Source organism: Pygocentrus nattereri, chromosome 1 (genome assembly GCF_015220715.1).
Source record: "Pygocentrus nattereri isolate fPygNat1 chromosome 1, fPygNat1.pri, whole genome shotgun sequence".
Lineage (NCBI taxonomy): Eukaryota > Metazoa > Chordata > Actinopteri > Characiformes > Serrasalmidae > Pygocentrus > Pygocentrus nattereri.
Genome location: NC_051211.1, coordinates 9,100,138 through 9,122,754, shown reverse-complemented (window position 1 = coordinate 9,122,754; position 22,617 = coordinate 9,100,138). Strand labels below are relative to the sequence as shown.

At 38.6% G+C, this 22,617-nt stretch overlaps 1 protein-coding gene across 3 annotated transcripts in view; it reads left to right on the top strand.

The window, feature by feature from the left end:
- prkacaa (protein kinase, cAMP-dependent, catalytic, alpha, genome duplicate a) overlaps positions 1-22,261 on the top strand; it is a 34,146-nt gene extending 11,885 nt beyond the window's left edge. For all 3 annotated transcript variants that reach the window (XM_017701627.2, XM_017701630.2, XM_017701626.2), the window contains exons 2-10: positions 4,042-4,103; positions 6,166-6,294; positions 6,455-6,553; positions 7,982-8,064; positions 11,061-11,187; positions 13,078-13,173; positions 13,376-13,498; positions 14,538-14,702; positions 17,892-22,261. In XM_017701627.2, the coding sequence (XP_017557116.1) occupies positions 4,042-4,103; positions 6,166-6,294; positions 6,455-6,553; positions 7,982-8,064; positions 11,061-11,187; positions 13,078-13,173; positions 13,376-13,498; positions 14,538-14,702; positions 17,892-18,017 (1,010 nt within the window). In that variant the 3' untranslated portion in view covers positions 18,018-22,261. The remainder of the gene's footprint in view (positions 1-4,041; positions 4,104-6,165; positions 6,295-6,454; positions 6,554-7,981; positions 8,065-11,060; positions 11,188-13,077; positions 13,174-13,375; positions 13,499-14,537; positions 14,703-17,891) is intronic.
- The last annotated feature ends 356 nt before the right edge of the window (positions 22,262-22,617 follow it).

Below are 22,617 nucleotides of genomic sequence, written 5' to 3'. Positions count from 1 at the left end.
TGACTACACACCAGTGCACAAAACAAGATCTGTAAAGACATGGATAAGCAGGTTTGGTGTGGAAGAGTCCTGACCTCAAGCTGATGGAACACCTTCTCGTAGGCCTTCTCGTCCAACATCAAGGTCTAACCTCACAAATGCACTTCTGAAAGAATGGTCAAAAATTCCCATAAACACACTCCTAACCCTTGTGGAAAGCCTTCCCAGAAGAGTTGAAGCTGTTATAGCAGCAAAGGGTGGGCCGACAACATACTAAACCCTGTGGATTAAGAATGGGATGTCACACAAGTTCATAAACGTGTGAAGGTAGATGAGCGAATACTTTTGGAAATATTTAAGATTAACAGTTGAAACAGAAAACATTGTGAACAACACCTGAAGCGTCCATATGCCTGTGTGATGATAAATTTCAGCTACGTGGTGATGTTTTTTTCTTTTTTTTGTAGTTCACAGTGAGGCATACTGTGTCCTAAACCACATCGAGATGTGTTAGGGATGCATTTACGATTTAAAGTTTTGGTTGCCTGTTTACTTTGCAAGTTTGTTAGCAGCATTAGCCGCCTAGCTCCAGTGCTGCTATGTTTGTCATATGTGGGGAGTTTATTTTTTTGCTGAATAATTTCTTTCAAGTGTCTTGCACTTTCATTCTGACTGTATAACGCTCTGTTTTGTAAGTGCATGCACAGCGGAAACCTGCTTACCTGCAGTGCGCCGGTTTGCATGGCTGCTGAGCAGCGGAGGGCGGTTGAACGTGCCGCTCCCAGGCCCTCGCTAAGTCCTGCTAACTCTCCCACACACACTTGAGAGTTTGCAGTGCGTTGCAGTGGTCGGCTCCCCTGAGGGTCCCTCGAGCGAGGGGACGCGGCAGCGGAGGAGGGGAATGAGGAACAGCCTGGAATCTCTTGGACTGTTCCCACACTCTGTGTGTGTGTGCACTTCTGCTGGCACTTCCAGGCTGTTGTACAATTAGGAAAAGGTTTACGTAGAGTACAGCAAATCTGATCTGATGCCAGGTGTGGCATCAAATCCTGTAAGAAATATAACCTGAAATGAGAAATGGCCTGTTTTTAAAGCCAAAATTGTTTTAAAGAATAATAATCTGATTGGTGTCATGTATTGTGCGGTGTTATTGATCTATACTTCTGGCTTATATTTCTGGCTTCTCAAATGAAAAATCCCCCATAAAAACTATTGTATTGTTTAAATTGTCTGTATTATAGAAATGTACTGATTGTGCATTTTTATCACCGTTACAGATTCCTTCACTGAAATATTTTGTTGGCCAATTTGTATTAACCTTTTATATCTTTCATTCTCTCACTTTGTGGGCTAAATGAGTGCCGGAAACACAAGCACATCTCTCGCACTTTATATTAGCTAAAGCCGCAATAGAAATGACATCATTTGCATTTAAACAGGCGAGACTGACATTTTAAATTCTGAAAAATCGTTTTTCCGTGTATACGATATGAATCAAGTGCTACATCGAAAGCAAGAGGTCATTTTGATGTTGTTACAGCCGCCTATAAATACAGTGCAAGTGCATTTACCTGCCTCACATTATGTGTGTCATATAATCACAACACAGAGCTGCAAAAATGGTAAAAATAAATTGGCAGATTGACGATTGTGTGTTTGAAGTGAACATCTGCTGTTTCTGCCTGTTGTGCATCCCTTATATTTTCCAGTACTGAGTAATTGAATTGAGTTTTTGTGAAGTGTGTGTGTGTGTGTGTGTGTGTGTGTGTGTGTTCACAGCAGTGGCACAACCACAGTTTTATTTTAGGGGCCCTGGCTACAGCTTGGGGTGCAGTTAATAAGCATTATGTCGCGTGGAAATTACGAGGTTAACAATCACCAGCTTGCCAAGTTCACTGAAGCTCAGTTGTTGGGAAAGGGCGTCTCTGTCTTCGTAATCAAATAGAAAAATTTAAATGTTTTGAACACAGCACCTGATTGCTGACCACACATTTAACAGCCTTACTTCACTGATTACTGTAACGGCTGACAGAATTACTGCAGCAGGGATCAGATTTGTCAGATCTGTTACAGCACTAGGTGTAGATGTCCAGGGTGAATGGTTGAAGCCTGGTTGAGAGTCTTTACTTTCGTCTTTACCATGGTCAACTTTAGATTACCTAGCTTGATAGCTAGCTTAGGCTATGAATTAGGACATTTTTGTTTTTGGGTGGGTGGGGAACGTTGTTCTTACATTATTGGAAGCTGGTATAAACCCTGCCTTTACACGACCAGCAGTGCCAAGCCGCCGCGTAAAGGTTGCCTTGGTGTTAGCTGCTCCCAAAGATAGGTGACGGTGAAAGCCGAGGTTTGGTTGTCAACTTTTTGTTTAAGATGGAAATGAAGACAAGAGGGTGCACCAACTTCGTGCTTGTGGGTTCATGTTGTGTTATAAGAGCACGACAGAAATGTTTTGTGAAACTTTCATTGGCATTTGTGGACGTTTTGTTTCGATCAGTCAAAAGGAAGCTACCCAGACCCCTGGTTAGCAGCAGGTTCCCCTTGTATTGCTGCTAATAGTAAAACAGTGGTTTTAAGTTGTTTTAAGGCTTGACAATACTGTGCTGCATACACACAGTGTGCCCGGTGCCAGCTGCTATTGATTTAACTGTGTGCTCTTGTTGTGTCATGGTGGGAACAGGAAGCATTAGATAACATGAGCCCAGTCGATCTGGTTTTAACAGCAGTGGAAATGAAAGATGGCCATGGGCTTAAACACACAACGGAACCGAAAGGAGAAGTGGTCCCTCCATAGACTGCAATAACGGGTTAGAAGTCCACCAGGGCTGCATGAAATGGACATAATTGTACTGAAATTGTATTACTACATACTGTGATTGCAGGACAGCTTGCAATATAAAAATGTGCACTGGTAAATCTGTAATGAGACACGGTCAAAGACCTGCCTGCATCGTTTTGAACAAAATAAGTTACTTTTGTTGGATTATGTGAACAGCTTGCCTCAGCAAAATACCCACAGAAACACTCAGCTCGACCTGTGATTGCAGGATATTCACAGCACACAGTAAAACCTTTCAAATTGGTTAAAGGGGTTCTTTGCATGTTGCAGCCTGCTAAGACATCAGTTTTACAAAGGCTAGAGTCACAATAAGAATTGACAAATATATTGTGCAGCCATAGAAGCTACTTTAGAAAGTATTACTGTTTATTTATGGCACTTCTATGTTTCGAAACCCCTGACAGAAATTTACTAAAGACCTCCACAGCTGCTACAGGAACAGTATGGATGTTGGTAACCGTTAAATACTTATTTTACATGATTTGCTGTATGGTTCCCCTTTAAGGCATCTGTTGGTAACGTGAAAACCAGCCTGCAGTGCTTTCTGACTGCTTTAGAAAGACCCAAAGCCTAAACTAGCTAACTGATGTTGTATTCATATTTCTAGTGATTTTCTAAGTGGAAAAAAATGTCAAAACCCAGCATATCTGTGTTGGATAACAGTGATGGCAAAGCAACCAGGCGTCATTCATCTGGAATGTGTGTTCCACCTCATTGATTTTAAAGTGTACTGCAAACAAGTCTAATAATAAATGTCTGAATGTCCCTTTTTCTGCTCAACTGTTATAACAATGCTGAGTCTATTTTGGCTCATTTTTAAGGAATTTAACAAATTGGACAAATCTGCTGAAACTGCTTTCAGACTTAAGCTGCCATGTGCTACCTTGCCAAAAAATACAATGTTACATGCTTTGCATTAAGCATGAAAGTACAAATAAGTAAGCAAAACAAAAGAAACAGCTTTCTGCCTAGTGTGAAATGGACATCCTCAGTTATGTGTAAAGCTAGCATTACCTTAAGCAGTTTGAACTGGTTGTGTTGTCTGTTTTATCAGTCAGTGGAGCTTCTGTACATAAATCAGTCTGAACTTAGTATGTGTTCATCAAAAGTTTCTTTTTTTAAATAGGGTTCTCTTATACTGTCATGCAGGTGACATTAAGTTGATAATATAAGGTCAATAATAAGGTCTTTTTTTTTTTTTTCTTTCTTTCTTCATTTTTTAGTGAAGGAGTTTCTTGCTAAAGCCAAAGAAGATTTCCTCAAAAAATGGGAGAATCCAGCACAGGTAGGTTTGGGTGTTTTTGTTTTTTTTTTTTTTTCTGCACCCACCCCACTCACACACACACACACACAGATTATATGATTTAAATTGTACTGAAGAAAGAAAAAAATGTAGGACTTCTTCTTGTATAGTTTTTGCATTTCGGTCATCGCTGCATGGCCGATGGTAACCGTTGTTACATTTGGGAGCAGTTGTCAAAGCGTACCTCCTGCTGGTCACACTTAGAAGGTCCACTTGTGGCTGAAAAATCCTAGAGGGAGCAGAAAGCTCGCTTTCATAAACATTACAGAGGCTCTCCGTCATGTGTACAGATAATGAAAGTTGTGTGCCCCCTTCTGGACACAAAATGAACTTTTACCACTGTAATTGTTTTATTTGGATAATGGCTCAAATGAAACAGATCTATATCTGAAATGAATGACCACTTTTAGTATCTGTCAGTTCATTATATTGCCCTTCAGCTGAGCTACAGTCGTTCACACCAGTGGGTGACTATTTACATACTCAAGTACTGTGGTGTTAAAAATGAGTTTGTGTCATCATTGAACCACAAAAATGAAATGAAGGAATGAAGGAAAGGAAAAATGAGGAACATTTGTGCAAAAAATATTAGGTGCTAGTATAATGGGAATAGTATGTTGTTTGGAATCTAATGAATATAGTGATTAATGAAGTGCCCAGCTAACGTATGTGAGCTATGACTCATATTAAACCTTTGTGTGTTAATCTTTATGTTCTTTGAGTCTGAGACCTTCCTAGGTGCTTTCACACCTAAGTTGTTTGGTGCACAGCTGTCAAACCTTTTCTTTAGTTTGGTGGGTTTTGGTAGGTGTCAATACTCCATCCATTCACTGGTCCACACCAAACAATGTGAATTGATACAGTGCTTTTCTCATACAAACACACACAGTAGACTGGCTGTGGCAGACACTCACAGGTCTCGGTCCATTTCCTGTTGAACCCTGGTTTAGTGGTTCAGTTCACAGCTCATTAGAACACATTTTTATGATGGGCTGCACAAAACAGGCATTCAGCATCCGACGTCTCAGCAGACATCAGAGCTGCACAGGCCTGATCTACTTGTTTTAATATTTGACAGTTCACAGGCACTCATCATTCTTGAAGCATGCAGTATGTACTTTTGACCATTAGTGACCTGATTTGGTTGAATTCACATTTAAAAAATCCAATCAGTTCTAAAGAAAATCACAAAGGTCAGGTAAGGTTTATTTTTATTACTTTGTGATGCATGTAGACATAAGCACTTCCACCTTCACCTGTATTTTATCATAATTCGTGTGTTATTACATTCACAACTGAATCAACCTGTACAACAAATGATGAGCAAATTGCACATTTTGTTGATTTAAGGGAAAATAAGTTAAAATGTCCTCTATATAAAGTAAGTATACTTTAAATATAAAGTAAAATATTTTCTGCAAATTTTAAGGCACAGTTTTAACATGGTGGAAGAAAACGAACAATATAAAATGTCAGCACGGGTCACGTGTGTGTTTTGTTTGTTTGTTTGTTTGTTTGTTTGTTTGTTTGTTTGTTTATTTGTAACATTGTAAAGTTCACCAACAGTAATAGTGCATTAAAATGTGAGGAAGTGTGTTCTCTGTAGAGGGTGTGTGAACTTGTTTTCATTTAGAAACTCTTTCTATTAGAAACGTCATTTCTCCAAGGCACCCAGACTACATAGCACATAGCTGTATTTGAAGAGTGCATGTAAGGGACTGATCTGGGTTTTATATACTGATACACTGACAGGCGACTAAAAGTTAAAAACATTGTCTAATGGAGGCAAATGTGAAAGTAACAAGTTACTGAATACCCGTATCACTGCCAGGTTTCTGACCAAAGAACACCCACATATGCTTAGTGCACTTCAACCGTTGTTATGCGAAATCCACCAAACCACAAGAAAAAGATTGTGTCACAAAAATCCAAACTGCTGTGGAGCTCAGCAAACAAACTAGGTGTGAAAACAGCCTTAGATTCCATTCCGCGTTCTCATCATCCGATTACTACCTTCCCGACTTGATTTTTCTTTCACTACCAGAACACTGCGTCTCTGGACCAGTTCGAGAGGCTGAAGACGCTGGGCACGGGCTCCTTTGGCCGAGTCATGCTAGTCAAGCACAAAGAAACAGGCCAGCACTTTGCCATGAAGATTCTCGACAAACAGAAGGTGAGTTTGCCTTAGAGCAAGGAAAACACAGAAAGGTGCAGGGCAGCGAGACGCATGCTATGACTGGTCTGGGTAGGGGTATTAGAAGTGTTTGGGTGGTTATTCTGAGAAGGTGTAGCTGAGTGCGTTTAACTGATCATCTGTTTGTCGTGTCCTTCAGGTGGTCAAGCTGAAACAGATAGAACACACACTGAATGAGAAACGCATCCTGCAAGCAGTCAGCTTTCCCTTTCTTGTACGGTTGGAGCACTCCTTCAAGGTAGATTTTTGTTTTTACTGTGTTCGTGTGTGTGTGTGTGTGTGTGTGGCTGTACAGGATTCCTGCTGGTCTTTAACGTACGGATGGGCAATGTGATGATATTCTGCCGTTATTTTGATTTTCATTTCATTCACAATGTGCTTTCTGAGCAGTGTTTGGGTCAGTTTTCTTAAAATTACCATATTGTGGATATGCTCAGTACCTAAAGAATACTGACTGTCTGTTTTATTACAAAGGGTATTTTATCATAATTAGTCCTGTTTAATTGGATTTAATTAAGTTTGGTATGTGATGTTGAATAATGATCGTTCTTAGTTTTTGATGGCAGTTTTTAAATGTGGCACTGCTACTGTATTTTGTCTGTGTCCAAATTTTTTCCCAAATTGTTGAAAGTGTAAGGTCATACGTGGGTTTTTTTTTTTTTTTTGAACTCCTAGAGGTATTAAATTCAGGAGCATTTAGGCGTATTGCGTATTTTAAAGAATCACATATCAGCTATTTAGCCCAGTCCATTCTGAAACTTATGTCTCGTTTTAGCGTTGTTTACTTCACTGTCATAGATGCACCATAAACGGGCATTAGCCACAACCTGTAACAGGGAGGCATGTTTTCTAAAGGTAACAGAGTCTAAAGGTAGAAAATGAAAATCTATAATATCTGCAGCTTCAGTGTTTCTACAGTGTTCGAATTGGCTTTCATTTAAAAGTGGGCAGATAAAATGTAACATAAGTAGTCTACAAAAAAATTATTTGTACATTTTACTGTAAAATATTAAAGTACCTGGTAGCCAAATCAGTAAGGTCAATAAAATGAGATCCTTAGTAGAAAGAAAAAGAAACTTTCATATAGTCATTTAAAAAAAAAGTACAGTACAGACATCATTTTACTCTGATATTTGTTGGCAACCTAGCAAATTTTATCTAATTTGTGCAGCCATATTATCTATGAAAAAAAAAATTTGGAGTAGACTCAGTATAGGGTGATGCTTCATATTACAGATCAGGTGGGGTAGGGGTGAAGCAAGCCATCCTTAATTAAATTCTAAGATGATTTTTAAAGTTTTCCACCTTTTAAATAATTCAGAACACTGTGCCAGTGGAAATGATCCGACATGGTCATTTACTCAGAATTTGACCTCAGATGAAAGACTAGAGGATGATAAAACTAGCAACAAAGGCACAAGCGCTTAGAAGACTCTGCAAGTGGAATCTCCATTCTTCTTCAGCCAATCACGTTTAATAAAATACACAACAGAACATGACATTTGAGTTTGGGTGCATGTGGTGAGGATGGAAATTGTATTTTTGCTGTGTTGAGGTCTTAAAAAGGTATTAAAAAGCATTTAATTTTGTTCAATTAACAGATAATTAAATTAGCAGTTAACATGACGTCAGTGAAGCTCCATTTGTGCCCCTTTGAATTTCTCAGGACAATACTAATCTTTATATGGTAATGGAGTACGTTCCTGGAGGGGAAATGTTCTCTCACTTGAGAAGAATCGGCAGGTTCAGGTAAGTCTTCACCAGTGCACTCCACCATTACCCTTAAGTGACCGAATTACAGTAGTTCTGTACTTGGGTAAAAGCAAAGGAGTTGGTAAAATATTTATTCCGTAAAAGTGCAAGGTGATGAAAAATACAAAAATATATGCTTGCCGGTGTACTTAAAGACTAATTCCACTGATTTTCAGTTTCGGCATAATTACATGGTTTAGTTTGAACAAAGTCAGCAGTGTCATTCAGAGTGGTTTGGTGTGAAATGCTCTGTTCTAGAGAAACTTACAGAATCAGAATTGTTTAGTGGTGGTGATGGGAACTGGATACTTTAATGGAGAGTTTAATATCTGCAAAGCTTCCTTACAAAAAGCTTAACATGAAATGATTTTGAATACAGGACCTGAAGCATTGTTTCGTTGTAGGTTTGAGAGAAGATTTTTAAATTCATGGCAGAGAGGTGTATGAAGGCAGGAATTTATTTTTTCATATTTACTGGCTCACTGGTCATTCTAGAGTAAAAATCCTCCACAGTTGTTTGCTAAAATATTTCTCACAGATTAAAAAAAAAAACAATTTGCTCATTTTAATTGCCTTCTATTTTTCCCACAAAACAACATTTAAAAGGACAGTTTTATATATTTTTTATTCTCTGTTGCCTTTTACCATTCTGCTCTGTGGGCGTGGACACCGGCAGATTAACTGACAGTCTCTACATCAAATGTAACGGCCTGAATGTAATGTAACTTAACTACAACACCATCTAAGGTGGAACAGGGAAATTAAATTGCGAGTTAGAGGTGGACGTCCGCTTCATTTTAATGTTATGTCTGAAATGCAAAACCTTCAATTAGGCTAACAAACAAATCTGACCGTGAACGATGCCACCAAGAAGCTGCTACAGCTTAGATTTCTGTTTATTAGCCAGCGAATCAAGTCTTTTGCATTTCAACTATAATTTTAACATAAGGCTAAAGTTTTATAACTGCCACAGCATTTAAGATGGAATGGGAAAATTCGAAGAAGCTGGCAATAGGAAGAAAACTACAGGCTCTTATTGCTAACTGTGAATTTATAACTCAAAAATGATATGAATATGAGCTGGATGAACATTATACTGGCATGCTGTCTCCTGTTTGGGGGCATGCAGGTGTCCTACAGACAAGGCTGTTAGATGTTACATTGCCTCCAGTGTCTGATGGGCAAGTTGTTTCTTTCAGTTCGTTAGCTGGTATATTCAGAGCTGTATTTTCAAATGAGTTGGCAATAAAACACTTTGTACAACCTCTTCTGGGTTTCACTTCAACCCCAGAAAGTAATTTGAGTCATTTTGATTTGGTCTCATTATTTGGAATAGAATATACAGTGTCCCATGTCCTCCTTACATCAAAAAACTGCATCTCTAAATGGGTGCCATCTCCTTGTGGCTCTTGAACGTTATTCAAGTAGAACCATGCAGAGCATGTGGAGTGTGGGAGGCTCAGTTGATTTCACAGTGCATGAATATGCAATATAAGGTAGCTTATGATTCGCTACAGTCAGTGTGTTGTCTGAGATCACGCCAAATAAAAGTGTAATTCCTAGACAGTGGTTGAGGGTCTGTATACAAAAAAAAAATTGAAAATGTATTTTATTTTATTTAGTTATTTGGCACTTTATGCACTCTGCAGTGCCCAATAAATGTTGGACTGAAGCAGTAGTTTGGAGATATTTATTGGCAGGAATTAAGTAACTGTTTTGAGTAAGGAGGAACAAAAACTCTTTAAATAAATTTGAATTACGTTTCTCTACAGTGCATCACTTTGCACCATTCTGAATAGCTTGGTGAATGGTTTATGCAGAAATTTTTTTAAAAAGTGGTGTTAATTGACTTAAGTTTCAAAAATAAACCTACTTGTAGTTGCCGTGTGGAGCCAGCAGATAGTACAGCACTCAGCTGTACCGCAAAGGAAGCATCTCGGAAAAGTGCTGATAAGCTTAAGCTGGTTTCGCACACTATTCAAACAGATTTAGTGTAATAAAACATTCAGTGTTGTTTAATGAATTTATCTTGTGTGGTCTCTGCTTGCTGTAATCCAGATGAAGGGTACAAGATGAAAGACGTTATGACATGGCAAGGCCAGTAATGTTAGCTGAGGTAACGAGCAACTAGCATTTGTCTGTTTCAAATGTGTTTTTTTTTATTGTTGCTGCTGAGGATTGTCCTTTCAACATAGGGCAATAATTTTTTTTCACATAATGCTTTACAGACTTAAATATCAAATTTAACTGAAATCACAATCCCTAATTATTATGGACTTTTTTGATGAACAGCTACTACTAAGGAGACTTGTGTGAAAGTAAATGTGAAGAAATGTTTTTCATGTCTGCAGTTAGACGGGTCTCCTTAATGTAACATGTTCATTAATACTTAAGGACATTCATAAGCAAGGAACACTTGTATACTTTTACTCAAGTAGGAACAGAGTGTTTGTGCATTTGCTCAAGTACAGAAGAATGCGCTGTGTTGATGGATGTCTTAGAAAACCTTTTACACCTTTAGAACACCACATTGTCAACATCAGCTGTCTGTGTTTTAAAATATAAATGGTTGACTTTAATCCGATTAGACCAAAAATGCAGATGTGGCCATCAGAGTTGGGGAAACTAGTCAGGCTAACTTGAGCTACACAAATCCATCCAAGCCCTTTTGGCTTTTTCAGTGTTAGTAGGGCTGCAACCATCAGAAATGACCATTTTGGAGATAGAATTAAGGTAGGATCTCTTGGGCACACATTATTAATCTCAAGTCCATAATTAAAGGATCTAATGTCTGCTCTTCTGCAATTAAAACAGATGCTGACACCTCATGTTGGAGCCCTAATCCACTATCATCTTACTGAATTAATTTTTCACTGTTGTTACTTTATTTGTTTATTATTTATTTGTTAGCATTAGCATTTTCAACCAAGTGGTTCAGTCAAGTGGCTTGCATTTACAGTGCTCTCTCCCTCCATGTCTTACTCTCTCTGTAGTGAGCCCCATGCTCGCTTCTATGCTGCCCAGATAGTTCTGACCTTTGAATACCTTCACTCGCTTGACCTCATCTACAGAGATCTGAAGCCTGAAAACCTGCTGATTGACCAGCAGGGTTATATACAGGTAAACACACACACAAACACACAGTTCAGAGCATACTGCTCACCTCACGCACCAAACACACATGCAAACGTTTGCGCACCCTAATCAATTATGTTGTGTTGATTTTCTAACTTGAATAAGATCATCTACAGAGAACAACCCTTCTCCACATTTTAATGCACATTTACTGTTTATTTGACTTTAGCTAAATGTGGCCTGTGCAAAAGCTGTTGCACATTTTATATTTTAGGAGTTTCTTCAATTTGTTAAACTCTAATAAATAAAAAATTTTTAAAAACTACAAATATTTACGTTTGTTCCCTGTAGAGCAGTGATCACCAACCCTTCTGGAGATCTAGATCTCAAGAGTTTTGTTCCAACCAGTGTCTGTTTCAGTGCCTCCTTACTTAACACTAATTCCTCTGATCCAGCCAATCAGGGACTTGGGAATACGTTAATTAGCTGGAGTAGGTGCCGCACATTGTGGTTGGAACTAGGAAAATAGATCTTCAGGACCAGGGCTGGTGACCACTACCCGAGAGGATGTGTTATTAGGTTCTTATTGGGTTCCCTGTTACTACTGTTTAGTGACTAATTTTATTTAGTTTAATACACTGGGAAAAAATAAAACAAAAAATATAGAATGTGACTGCTGTAAACTGTTTAATGACCTTAAAAATAATATCAGTAGCGTGACGCATCAGCCAGTTTTCCAGCCATACATGGGCTTAATCACATGTACTGGAGCGGGTACACCACTAAACTTAATCTAATGTCTCTTTTAAGAAAATAGCAGAGTACAATATTACTAAAGCACATTTTACTATTACTGCCATTACTGCCTAGCCCACTTAAAACACAGTATTGGGTTTGAGAATAATCCTAATGTTTCATGCATTAAGTAAATCATGCAGTGAATTATGGACACAGAAACATTGGTAAGCTAATAAATGTCACCTCCCCTCTCCATGCAAAGCTAATTCCACATTGAACTAATTTGCTAATTCATATCGCAACCTAAACAAACATTTCTTTGTTAACTGGATTCAGTATCAGATGTAGCTAAATGTAACGACACAGGGAACTGTGTCATCCTAATCACTGAAGTGGATGCACTGTACATTGTGGCTGTTAAATCCCTTTTTACGAATGATACCAAAAAACTTGTTTGCACATGTCAATATGGGATGACAGCAGAGTCAAAGCATAGGACATATATTTCAAATATTGCACAGTGTCATTATTAATATTATTATTATTATTATTATTATTATTGTTATTCAGAGAGTTGATCAACCCGTATTTCTTGATTATAAGTATGTTCTATACTAAGAGTGCCTTGCAAACCTGCCATAGCTTGTTTTGGCTGGACTTTTTTTTTTTTTTAATGATGTCAGAGAACCTTACACAATTTGTAAACGTTAAACAGACAAAGCGCATTTATAAAGAGGAAGCATGTTATGTGTTTTTATTTTTTTTTTAATCAATTTGAAATAAAAAATTACTTTCATTTCAGTTATCTTTCAGGGCTATCTAAATGCACAAAATCTAAAAAGCTAAAAAGAAACCACATGGCAACAACTTTTGTCATGTATCTGATGCTCAAATATGTTACAAAAAGATCACTAAAACAGAAAAGCAGTGTCATATGATATGTATTACAGTATACCTGTATCAGTAATAGCATTATGCTAAATGTTTGGCCTGGATATTCCATTTAATGATATGGAAAAGTCATGGAATTCTTTTGTTTAGAAAATGTACGACCCCCGCGTTGTACAGTGGCTTATGGCCCAAAGAAAAACTACTCGACAAGCCCACATATTTGATGCAAATCAAAGGAGTTTCATCTATAAAATGTGGATTGAATGAATTTTTTTTACAGCACTTCTCTCTGCTTCCTTCATGTAGGTAACAGATTTTGGATTTGCCAAGCGTGTTAAGGGCCGGACCTGGACGCTGTGTGGCACTCCTGAATACCTGGCACCAGAAATTATCCTCAGTAAAGTGCGTATCTGTGGCTGTGCTAGCCGTCCCATTCATAAGCAATGAATAAATAACCTTTCACACTGATGCATTCTCTCACTGAGTCATGTTGTAACACACTGACACTCACATGCTTATTAGTCATAGTAGGCCTAAATTTGTAGTAAGTGAGCGAGTGCATAGACTGAGGTTCTGTACTATAATTTCTCTTTTTCTTTCTCAGGGCTATAATAAAGCAGTGGACTGGTGGGCTCTTGGGGTCCTGATTTATGAGATGGCTGCTGGTTATCCTCCCTTCTTTGCTGATCAGCCCATTCAGATCTATGAGAAGATTGTCTCAGGCAAGGTGAGTGAAGAAGAGGAACAAACCTTTAGTGCCATCCATCACTTCTGAGTTGCTCTGCAACAAATGCAGTTTATGCAATATGCTAGCTGTCACGCAGGAAATTAATAGTCAGGAAGCCGTGCAAACGCTACACAATTTTTACCCCCTTGAAACAGATTTTCACAGTTGGAAGCAGTTTTTCAGGTCTCCAGCTTGATCAGAAGTGATTGAGGACAGAGATGATCCAGCAGTGTAGGACAGGATATGTATCAATCTTCAGCCTTCGAATTTAACTCTGCAGTGATCAGAGGCTGATTTTCACGACTCTCAGCTGTCACGAGTCCAAAGATGGTCAGCGAAGTAGCTGAACTAGTGATTTACACAACAGCCAGTGAGAGACCAAGGAGAATGCAGAAAAGGGCAAGGTTGTATACAAAGAGGTGGAGGAGCTGCTTGATGAATACTGACAGATGCTTGAGTGTCTTTTAGTAACTTGAAGTGCCTTAAAAACCATTGGCTAGATTCTCAAAGTTCATAGAAGTTATGAACGACAGCCATATTATCAGCCTTAGGACCCTCCTAACCTGGGACCACTCTGTGACTGGCTAGTGACGTTTCCCATGCCTCATTCACAGAAGAAAGACCGAATACGTTAAGGCAGTCGTGGCGTAGCTCCAAGGCTTTGCCACTGGGGGAAGGTAGCACACCAACTGCTTTCATTTTTTACCAGTGACCGACATCATTTCATTGTGCAAAAGCCAATGGAAAATGAGTAAGGAAGCCCACATGGTATGTCATTGAGGCAAACACAATACATATATGATATAATGATGTAGCTGTGCAGTTTGCTCAGTGCTCAGAGGTTTACACATCGTTATTTGGCCCCCAGCATTATCTCTGTAACTCCAGCACAAAACAAAAGAGGCAGATTGTGGATGAGTGTGAGTGAGCATCTCCTGTCCTCTGCTGAATATGGTGCTGTTCTGGTTCTCTCCTCAAAGTGTGGTTCTCTAGTTCTGCTTCACTCTGAGCTTGTGCCTTCTGTTCCCCTCCTCCCCAGGTGCGCTTCCCCTCCCACTTCAGCTCGGACCTGAAGGACCTACTGCGAAACCTGTTGCAGGTGGACCTGACTAAACGCTTCGGCAACCTCAAGAATGGCGTCAACGACATCAAGGGCCATAAGTGGTTTGCCACCACTGACTGGATCGCCATTTATCAGAGAAAGGTGAGGGAGCCAAATAATATGCCCGGAACCGAGAGGGGAAGTTGCAAGTTGGTTAAGACTTTAGGACATTAGTAAACAGGTTTCAGGAGAAAGGCATTGGTCTTTTTGCTTCCTGAGTAATTAACAGCGTAGAATATGCATTACAGTGCATTGATCTGAAGGTGGTGTTTTTACTGCATTGATTTTGGGGAGCTTGAACTTACGTTCATTGATTTACAGTAATATGCAATTACGTATGCCTGTATTGGTCAACATTCTCAGGCTATTTTCAAACTTAAAGGGAACTTCCACCAGTTTTGTTTAGAATTTCTGCATAATTTGGTAGATGAAATGTAAACAAAGTCGTGCAGAGCGATTTGATGTGAAGTTCATTTGGTGCTGCCATTTTATTTTCCATCTGCAAGTTGTGAGTTAATGTAATAGAAGTCAGTGAGATGGTTTTTCTGCTGATTACAAACCCATGATCACACATCTGGTCATTTCCTCTGCCAAGTAAACCAGCCCGGAGTGTATAGGCTGAATTTGGTTATCCTTCCTGCCAGAGTACCAAGTGTGCCAAGCTAGAGTGCATGAGTGAAGCTAGAAATGCTGCAGACCATTGATTGGTGAAATGTAATAGTAATTTAAGTCAAACATTTTCCCTTTTAAAAAGACACTAGCTAGACAGAGTTGCTGTAAAACGGCATATATTTTCAAATGTTGATCAAAAGCTAAATTAGAGGTTAAAGCTGCTATTCATAGTTTTCACAGTTAATATTAGCATTGGGAAAGAAATCATGTGACCACAACACAATCTCCAGAGTACCCTGACTACTTGTGCTTTTCTTGTTTAAGGGAAAAAAAACAACACCCCTTTAGATTTCCATTACTTTATAGCTACATTAGCCCAGTTGCTGAAGTGCAAATCTAAGGACGAAAACTGGACACCAAAGATGTCTTGTCTCAACTACAGTGGGGTCCAGAAGGCTGAGAACAAACTGAACATTTAAACCTGAAAATAAACAACAGAATGTAAATGAAAATCATTTTTTGAGTTTTATTTTAAGATTCTACATCGTTACATCATGACGTTAACCGCATCAACGGCTTTGTGCTAAAAGCCCCCCCCATTTTGGATTTGATGTGCAAATTAGAGGCTTTTGTACAAACTTTTTATGTTTGAGAAATATTTATTTATTTATTTTATTATTATTACTGGTGTATTGTTTTTGTTTCGTATGTGTATATATGTTACTATGTTAAATAGTTTCTCCAGCCACATTAGTTTTTTTTTTGTTTGTTTGTTTGTTTGTTTTAGTGTCCTCCACAAATATTGGTACCCTGGTAATCATGGGCAAAAAGAGCTTTAAAAAACATTCTTAATTACTTATACTTACGATTTTTCATTCAAAATGTTAACATAAATCCAACCTCACTTAAGGTATAATAATAAAATAAAATCTTGGCATGAAATAAATGTTTTTCTTAAATCTACACTATATTTCCAAAAGTATTTGGTCGTCTATTTGGTCCCTTCTTAATCCATAGGGTTTAATATGATGTCGGCCCAGCCTTTGCAGCTATAACAGCTTCGACTCTTCTGGGAAGGTTTTCCACAAGGTTTAGGAGTGTGTTTATGGGAATTTTTGTACCATTCTTCCACAAGTGTATTTGTGAGGTCAGACACTGATGTTGGATGAGAAGGCCTGGTTTCCACTCTAATTCACCTCAAAGGTGTTCTATCAGGTTGACAGGACTCTGCAGGCCAGTCAAGTTCTTTCACACTAAACTCGCTCATCCACGTCTTTATGGACCTTGCTTTGTGCGCTGGTGCACAGTCATGTTGGAACAGGAAGGGGCCGTATGAAATTGTTTAAAATCTCTTGGTGCTGAAGCGTTAAGAGTTCCTTTCACTGGAACTAAGGGGTCTAGCCGAGCTCCTGGAAAAGGACCCCACACCATAATCCCCCCTCAACCAAACTTTACACTTGGCACACTGCAGTCAGACAAGTACCGTTCTCCTGACAACCGCCAAACCCAGACTCGTCGACTCAGATTGCCAGACGGAGAAAACTCTGGAGTCTAGTGGAGGCACTTTACATCACTGCATTCAATGCTTTGCATTGCACTTGGTAATGTAAGGCTTGGATGCAGCTGCTCGGCCATGGAAACCCATTCCATGAAGCTCTATGCTCTGTTCTTGAGCTCTTCTGAAGGCCACATGAAGGAGGTCTGTAGCGATTAAGTCTGCAGAAAGTTGGTGACCCCTGTGCACTATGCGCCTCAGCATCTGCTGACCCCACTCTGTCATTTTACATGGCCTACCACTTCGTGGCTGAGTTGCTGTCGTTCCCAGTCACTTCCACTTTGTTATAATACCACTGACAGTTGACTGTGGAATAGTTAGTGGCAAGGAAATTTCACGACTGGACTTGCACAGGTGGAATCCTATCACAGTACCACTCTGGAACTCACTGAGCTCCTGAGAGAGACCCATTCTTTCACAAACGTTGGTAGAAGCAGTGAATTGGAATACCTGAATTCAGTGGGTTTGGATGGGTGAGTGAATACTTTTGGCAAGAGAGTGTATGTATACCACAGTTATTGCCACCTCTAGAAATTCTTATAGGTAAAATGTAACAGATTAAATAAATCCCCAATCATATTTTGTTTTAAAGTTTACCTGAGCGATGAGGAGCACTTAAATGATCAGTCATGAAATTGTTTCTGGTAAATATACAGTTTAACTGTGTGTGTGTGTGTGTGTATATATGTGTGTGTGTATATATGTGTGTGTGTGTATATATGTGTGTGTGTGTATATATAGATATATATATATATATATATATATATATATATATATATATATATATATATATATATAGTGTGCCACACACAGATATGAGAATTTATATTTCCTATTTTTTTTTGTCTTCTGCAATCATTGTACTTCTAAAGATTAGATTTATGTTAATATTTTGAAATAATATTAAATAAAAAATAAATATTTTGAAAAAAAATTTTTTGCTCGTTTTCCAGGTGTGCCAGTATTTGTGGAGACGCTATAATTCTGACTCACACCTAAATAGTCAAATCATTGGAGTAAAATGTCATATTTCGTGACTTACTGAATCGGGTGTTACAGAACTGTTATCTGATCAGTCACTGAAATCAGAACCTGTTATAACATAATGTTTGTCTGTGTTTCAGGTGGAAGCCCCCTTCATCCCCAAGTGCAAAGGACCTGGGGACACCAGCAATTTTGACGATTACGAGGAAGAGGAAATCCGAGTCTCATTCACAGAAAAATGCGGAAAGGAGTTTGCTGAGTTCTAGACCCAGCCTGGAGCAGTGGAGGGAGAGAGCGACGGAGTGATGAAGACGAAGGGGGGCGGCAAAAAGAGAGAGATGATAGACTGGACTGAGCCTGTATTCAGTAACAACAACAATGATGTAGACCCCCCACACACAGAGATGGAGAGAGGGAAAACAAAAAAAAGAGTCCCAAGAGAGAGCCAGCAGTGTTGTTGCCTTTCGAGATCGCTTATCACTTATTACTATACTTATCCGTTTTCATCTTCTCCCTTTGGTTTGTAAAGAGGGTCCTCTAGGTAGAGGTGCAATCATCTCTCTGGTTTTGGTTGGCACGGGGCACAGAGCTTAATCTGTGGTACTGAATTGTGGTTCGTCCAGGACGCTTCACTCCTGGATAGCGGCTTCTTAATCGAGCGCGGCGGCCGAGCCTTGCTCTGTTCTTCTCTACCCTGTTCCGTGTTGTTTCACTGATTTTTTTTTTTTTTTTTTTTTTTTTTTTTTTTTTTTTTTTTTTCTTTTTTTTTTTACCCCTCTTCTGCACCTTTCCATTCAAAATCTGTCCTAGCAATACTAAGTCAAATTAGCCAGCCTAATGGCACTATTGGAAAACAGGTGAGGAGGGATTGTATTGTCCTCCATAGTGTGGCGTTCGGGGCGCTTTGTCTTTGTTTGGAATGGCAAGCTCCCGTTTGTCATTTCCTCAAAACTAAGCTTGGCAACACCCTGTCACACTTTTTTTTTTTTTTTTTTTTTTTTTTTTTTTTTTTTTTTTTTTTTCCCCCCCTCTTTTTCATGCAGAATTCTCACGTTTGGTACATTTTTCAGACATGTTTAGGCAGTGTTGACCACTTAAAATTGTCGAATTCTCCCTCAATTTTAACTTGTGTTTTGTTTTTTTGTTGTTTATTTGTTTGTTTTAACACATACATTATGATTTGGACTTTGCTAGCAAGTTTTAGTTTCTAACAGTCAAATCTCAGCAGTGGGTTTCACAAGCAGCCATAGTGGAGGAAGTTCTGTGGTTTTAAAATGGCCACCGCACTCCTGAATATCAGTCTTTGGTAGCACATGTACTGTTAAATGATGGACTGCAGCTACATACCTTGATGTCTACTTTTTTTTTTCCCCCCAGCTTTTTTGTTCAGCTTTGAAACCTAAATGAAGGGTAAATCAAATCACCTTAACTGCCGAAATGGAAAAAGGAAAAAAAATGTGAAGTTGAGTTGTTCAAGCACAAGCGCTTGTAGTTGCTGTGGAGCTGGTTGATGTGTGTTGACGTGAAAAAAAGAAAAGTAGCAAAAATCTCTCCGGAAGGGGGGAAAGGAAAAAAAAAAAAAAGAGTTGCATGTTATTTTTGTACTGCAAAATGTTAAAGCAGGACTAAACAAGGTTTCTGCTCCAGTGATGGTGTGTTTACTCGCTGTGTGTCTTGCCATGCAGTGAAGAAACCCCACAACCTGCGTTTAAATCCGGAATTGGAGAGTTTGGTTCTTAGTAACATCTTTCGAGTGATTGGTAAGGGACGAGGGTTTTTTTTTTTTTTTTTTTTTTTTTTTTCTTTTTCTCATTTTTGAATGCCCACTACAGAAAGCTGCCTTTTAGTGAACAACTCTAATGATCGTACATGCAGGCAAGGCATGTATACGTCTTTTAACAAAAAAAACACAAAAAAACCCAGAAAAATCAAGTTTCCAGATCACATGAACTTTTTTTTTTTTTTGACTACCCATCTGTAAATGAACTGCAGGATGCTCTTATGGCTATTGGTGGGGCTTTCTATGTGTGTAATAAATTGAAAAGCTAAGGAAGCCCATTCCCCCCCCCAGGTATAGCAGAAATAATAGCCTGTTTTTGTTCTCCTTTTTTGTTGATAGCAGCAGTAGGTACACTTTTTGACAGTTTCTTGAAATGACTTATTTTCTCAAGGTATATTACTAGATTTTTCTAAATAATAACTTGCTATTATAAAATAATACCTTATTTTCAAACAGTCGACTTCTTTTCTTGAAATATTGACTTTATATCTTGAAATAATGAAATTGAGTTCAGCTGAAGTTCTGACTGAATGTCTGAATGAGTTATTCAATTTCAAGTAAGTAATTTCAGGACATTGGAAATCAAGTCGTTTCAGGATAATAAGGCAAATTGTTGAGAAAATAAGTAATTATTTTGAGATGAAGTCAAAATGTGGTTGTACTGCTGCCAGGAACATCCTCTACCTGGTGGAAATGGTCTTCCATAGTAAGCAGATCTCCTGTGCCCTCATTTTAAATTAAGACCATTCAAATCTAGTTCTCTGACGTGGGAGCTATGAGAACATGGGGGGGAGGAAAAAAGTAATTCTTGCTCTTTGATTCTGTAGGATGCAAGACAATCTAAACCCAAATATCTCAGAGATGTTCGTAGTGCCCCATCATGTGCAATAATGAAAAACATTTGTGGTAATTATTTAGTTTATTTTAAACATAGCTTTGCTTGTGTGTGTGTCATCGTGTTCAGAAGCTTGTTTTTTGCTCTCAGCGCTGTCATACAGGAGTCAGCGGTTTGCTGTGGAAGGCTGTTGGTAGGTGCCGTCCTAACCGCTCCTACTAAATCCTGCATTTCTGTGATTTGTATGTGATGTAACTGAGGATTCTCACAGTTTTTTTTTTTTTTTTAACAAAGTGTGTTGTAGTTTGATTTACTTTTACTGAATGTTCTCGAAGCTAACGAATTGGTGCCAGCTTAAAAACAGATCTTTGGGGGGGGAAACAATGTTTGTATGTCTTTGGATGAACAGAAGTATCTCTTTGACATGGCTGTCGAGTGAAAAGGACACTGAGAAATGCTTTGTAATGTTTTGTTTGTCCACATCTTCCCCACTGTAGACAGCCGATGTCATTCAGGCCTGCGACTCGCACGACCGAAACAGTAATTGGGATGCAAGCTTTGCTCTTTTGAGGTGGCAGAGAAGTAACTTTGAAGGGGGGGGGAGAAAAACGACCCCTAATGCCGATGTCCCATGTTGTAGGGCTGCTTAGAACTCAAAACAAAATAGGCTTTGGATTATTTCATTTTGCAGTTGCCACCTGTAGGCTTACATCACCATGGAGGTTTTCGCTCACATTATTATTGTTATTATTATTATTATTGTTATTATTATTATTTTCTCTTTTAAGACTCCAAAGCATAAATGAATGGGGGAAACTGCTTCTCCTCCTGGTTTTGTATAGCTCAAGTGCTGGGGGGGAAAAACAGTGTTCTAGGAAAGCTTACAGCTTACTGAAGTACTTTTTAAAAAAAATTAAATAGACTTTGGCTTGGCTGCAGTGGTATTTTGACAAGAAAACTGGCCAAGGACTATCCCCTATTAATATACTGTGTCAGAGGATGTACCAAAGTGGTTCGGATTGGAGCCTTTCCTTGACCTTTTGCCCAGGACCCACATGTATAAAGCTTGCCAAAGTGAAAAAGATCTGGGATCTGCTTACGGCCTTTCATATCCTGATGGTCACAGTCATATGAAACAAGTGGAGTTGGCCTCAGACGAGCACTTCTGCTCTGTCTTATACAGGTGGGCCCTGAACGTACTGAGACAATACGGGAGTAAATCTATAAGCAGATTCTAAGCAGATTATCTGCAAACAGCATCTAATCGTTTTCCAGTAACCAAAGATTTATGGGAAATGCTCAGATGCCCCTCTGCTGAGACCTCTTCTGACCGAGTATGTAAATAAGTGATAAACCTTGCGTTGTTCAGCTGTTGCAGTCACCCTCTCTATGTCCTCTTGGTTCTCTGGGCCCAATTCCTCTCTTGAAACATGTTTGGTGTCCCACATCCCTCCGTCTCCTTCTCATCCCTTCACTATATTGTCAATCAGCTATTTTGTGTGCATCAGTCCACGCTTCAATTTGCCTTTGTACACATCCAGTTTCCTACACTCTTCTATTTGCTTTTTAAGATCATGAAGAAAAAAAAACATTGATTGATTTACTTTTTTCATATTTTCTAAGTGTATTTTCAATAACAAGAAACTCTTTCCTCCCGACACAGGTATGGTGATGGTGTAGTTTATTGTACCTTTTCGGGGAAACAATACTGTATATTCTCTGCCTTTAACAGTCTTAATTATTTTACCTTCTGGAGAACTTGACAGATACCCGTAAGACACATGGAGTATGTTAAAATTACAAAAAAGAAAAAAAAAATACAAAAAAAGTACACAGAATAATATTTTGCAACATGTATCATTCCAATAAAGTTTTAATTGTTAAAATTACAAAAACGTTGGTCCTGTTTGAAATGTTATTTTAATGTATTAATAATGGACCTGAATGGAGTGTAATTAATAATGAGATCTCGTCTTGGATTTCATTTCATTTATGAAGCCGTTTTTGGGGCGTTTTATATGTTTTGTAAGAAACACTAGCTCTTGTGTTATGCACTTACTTTTTCATAGCTTGTTACGAAATATGAAATGGTTGATTTGTGGATTGGACGGCCTTTTTAAATATAGACATTCGGTTTTTAATATGAACTATTTTCACTTTTATTTATGTATCTTTTTTAATGTTAGGGATTTAGTGTGAAGGCCTGTCTCTCCTTATTTAAGTATATTCTGAGTTTATTTTACGGTGTCAG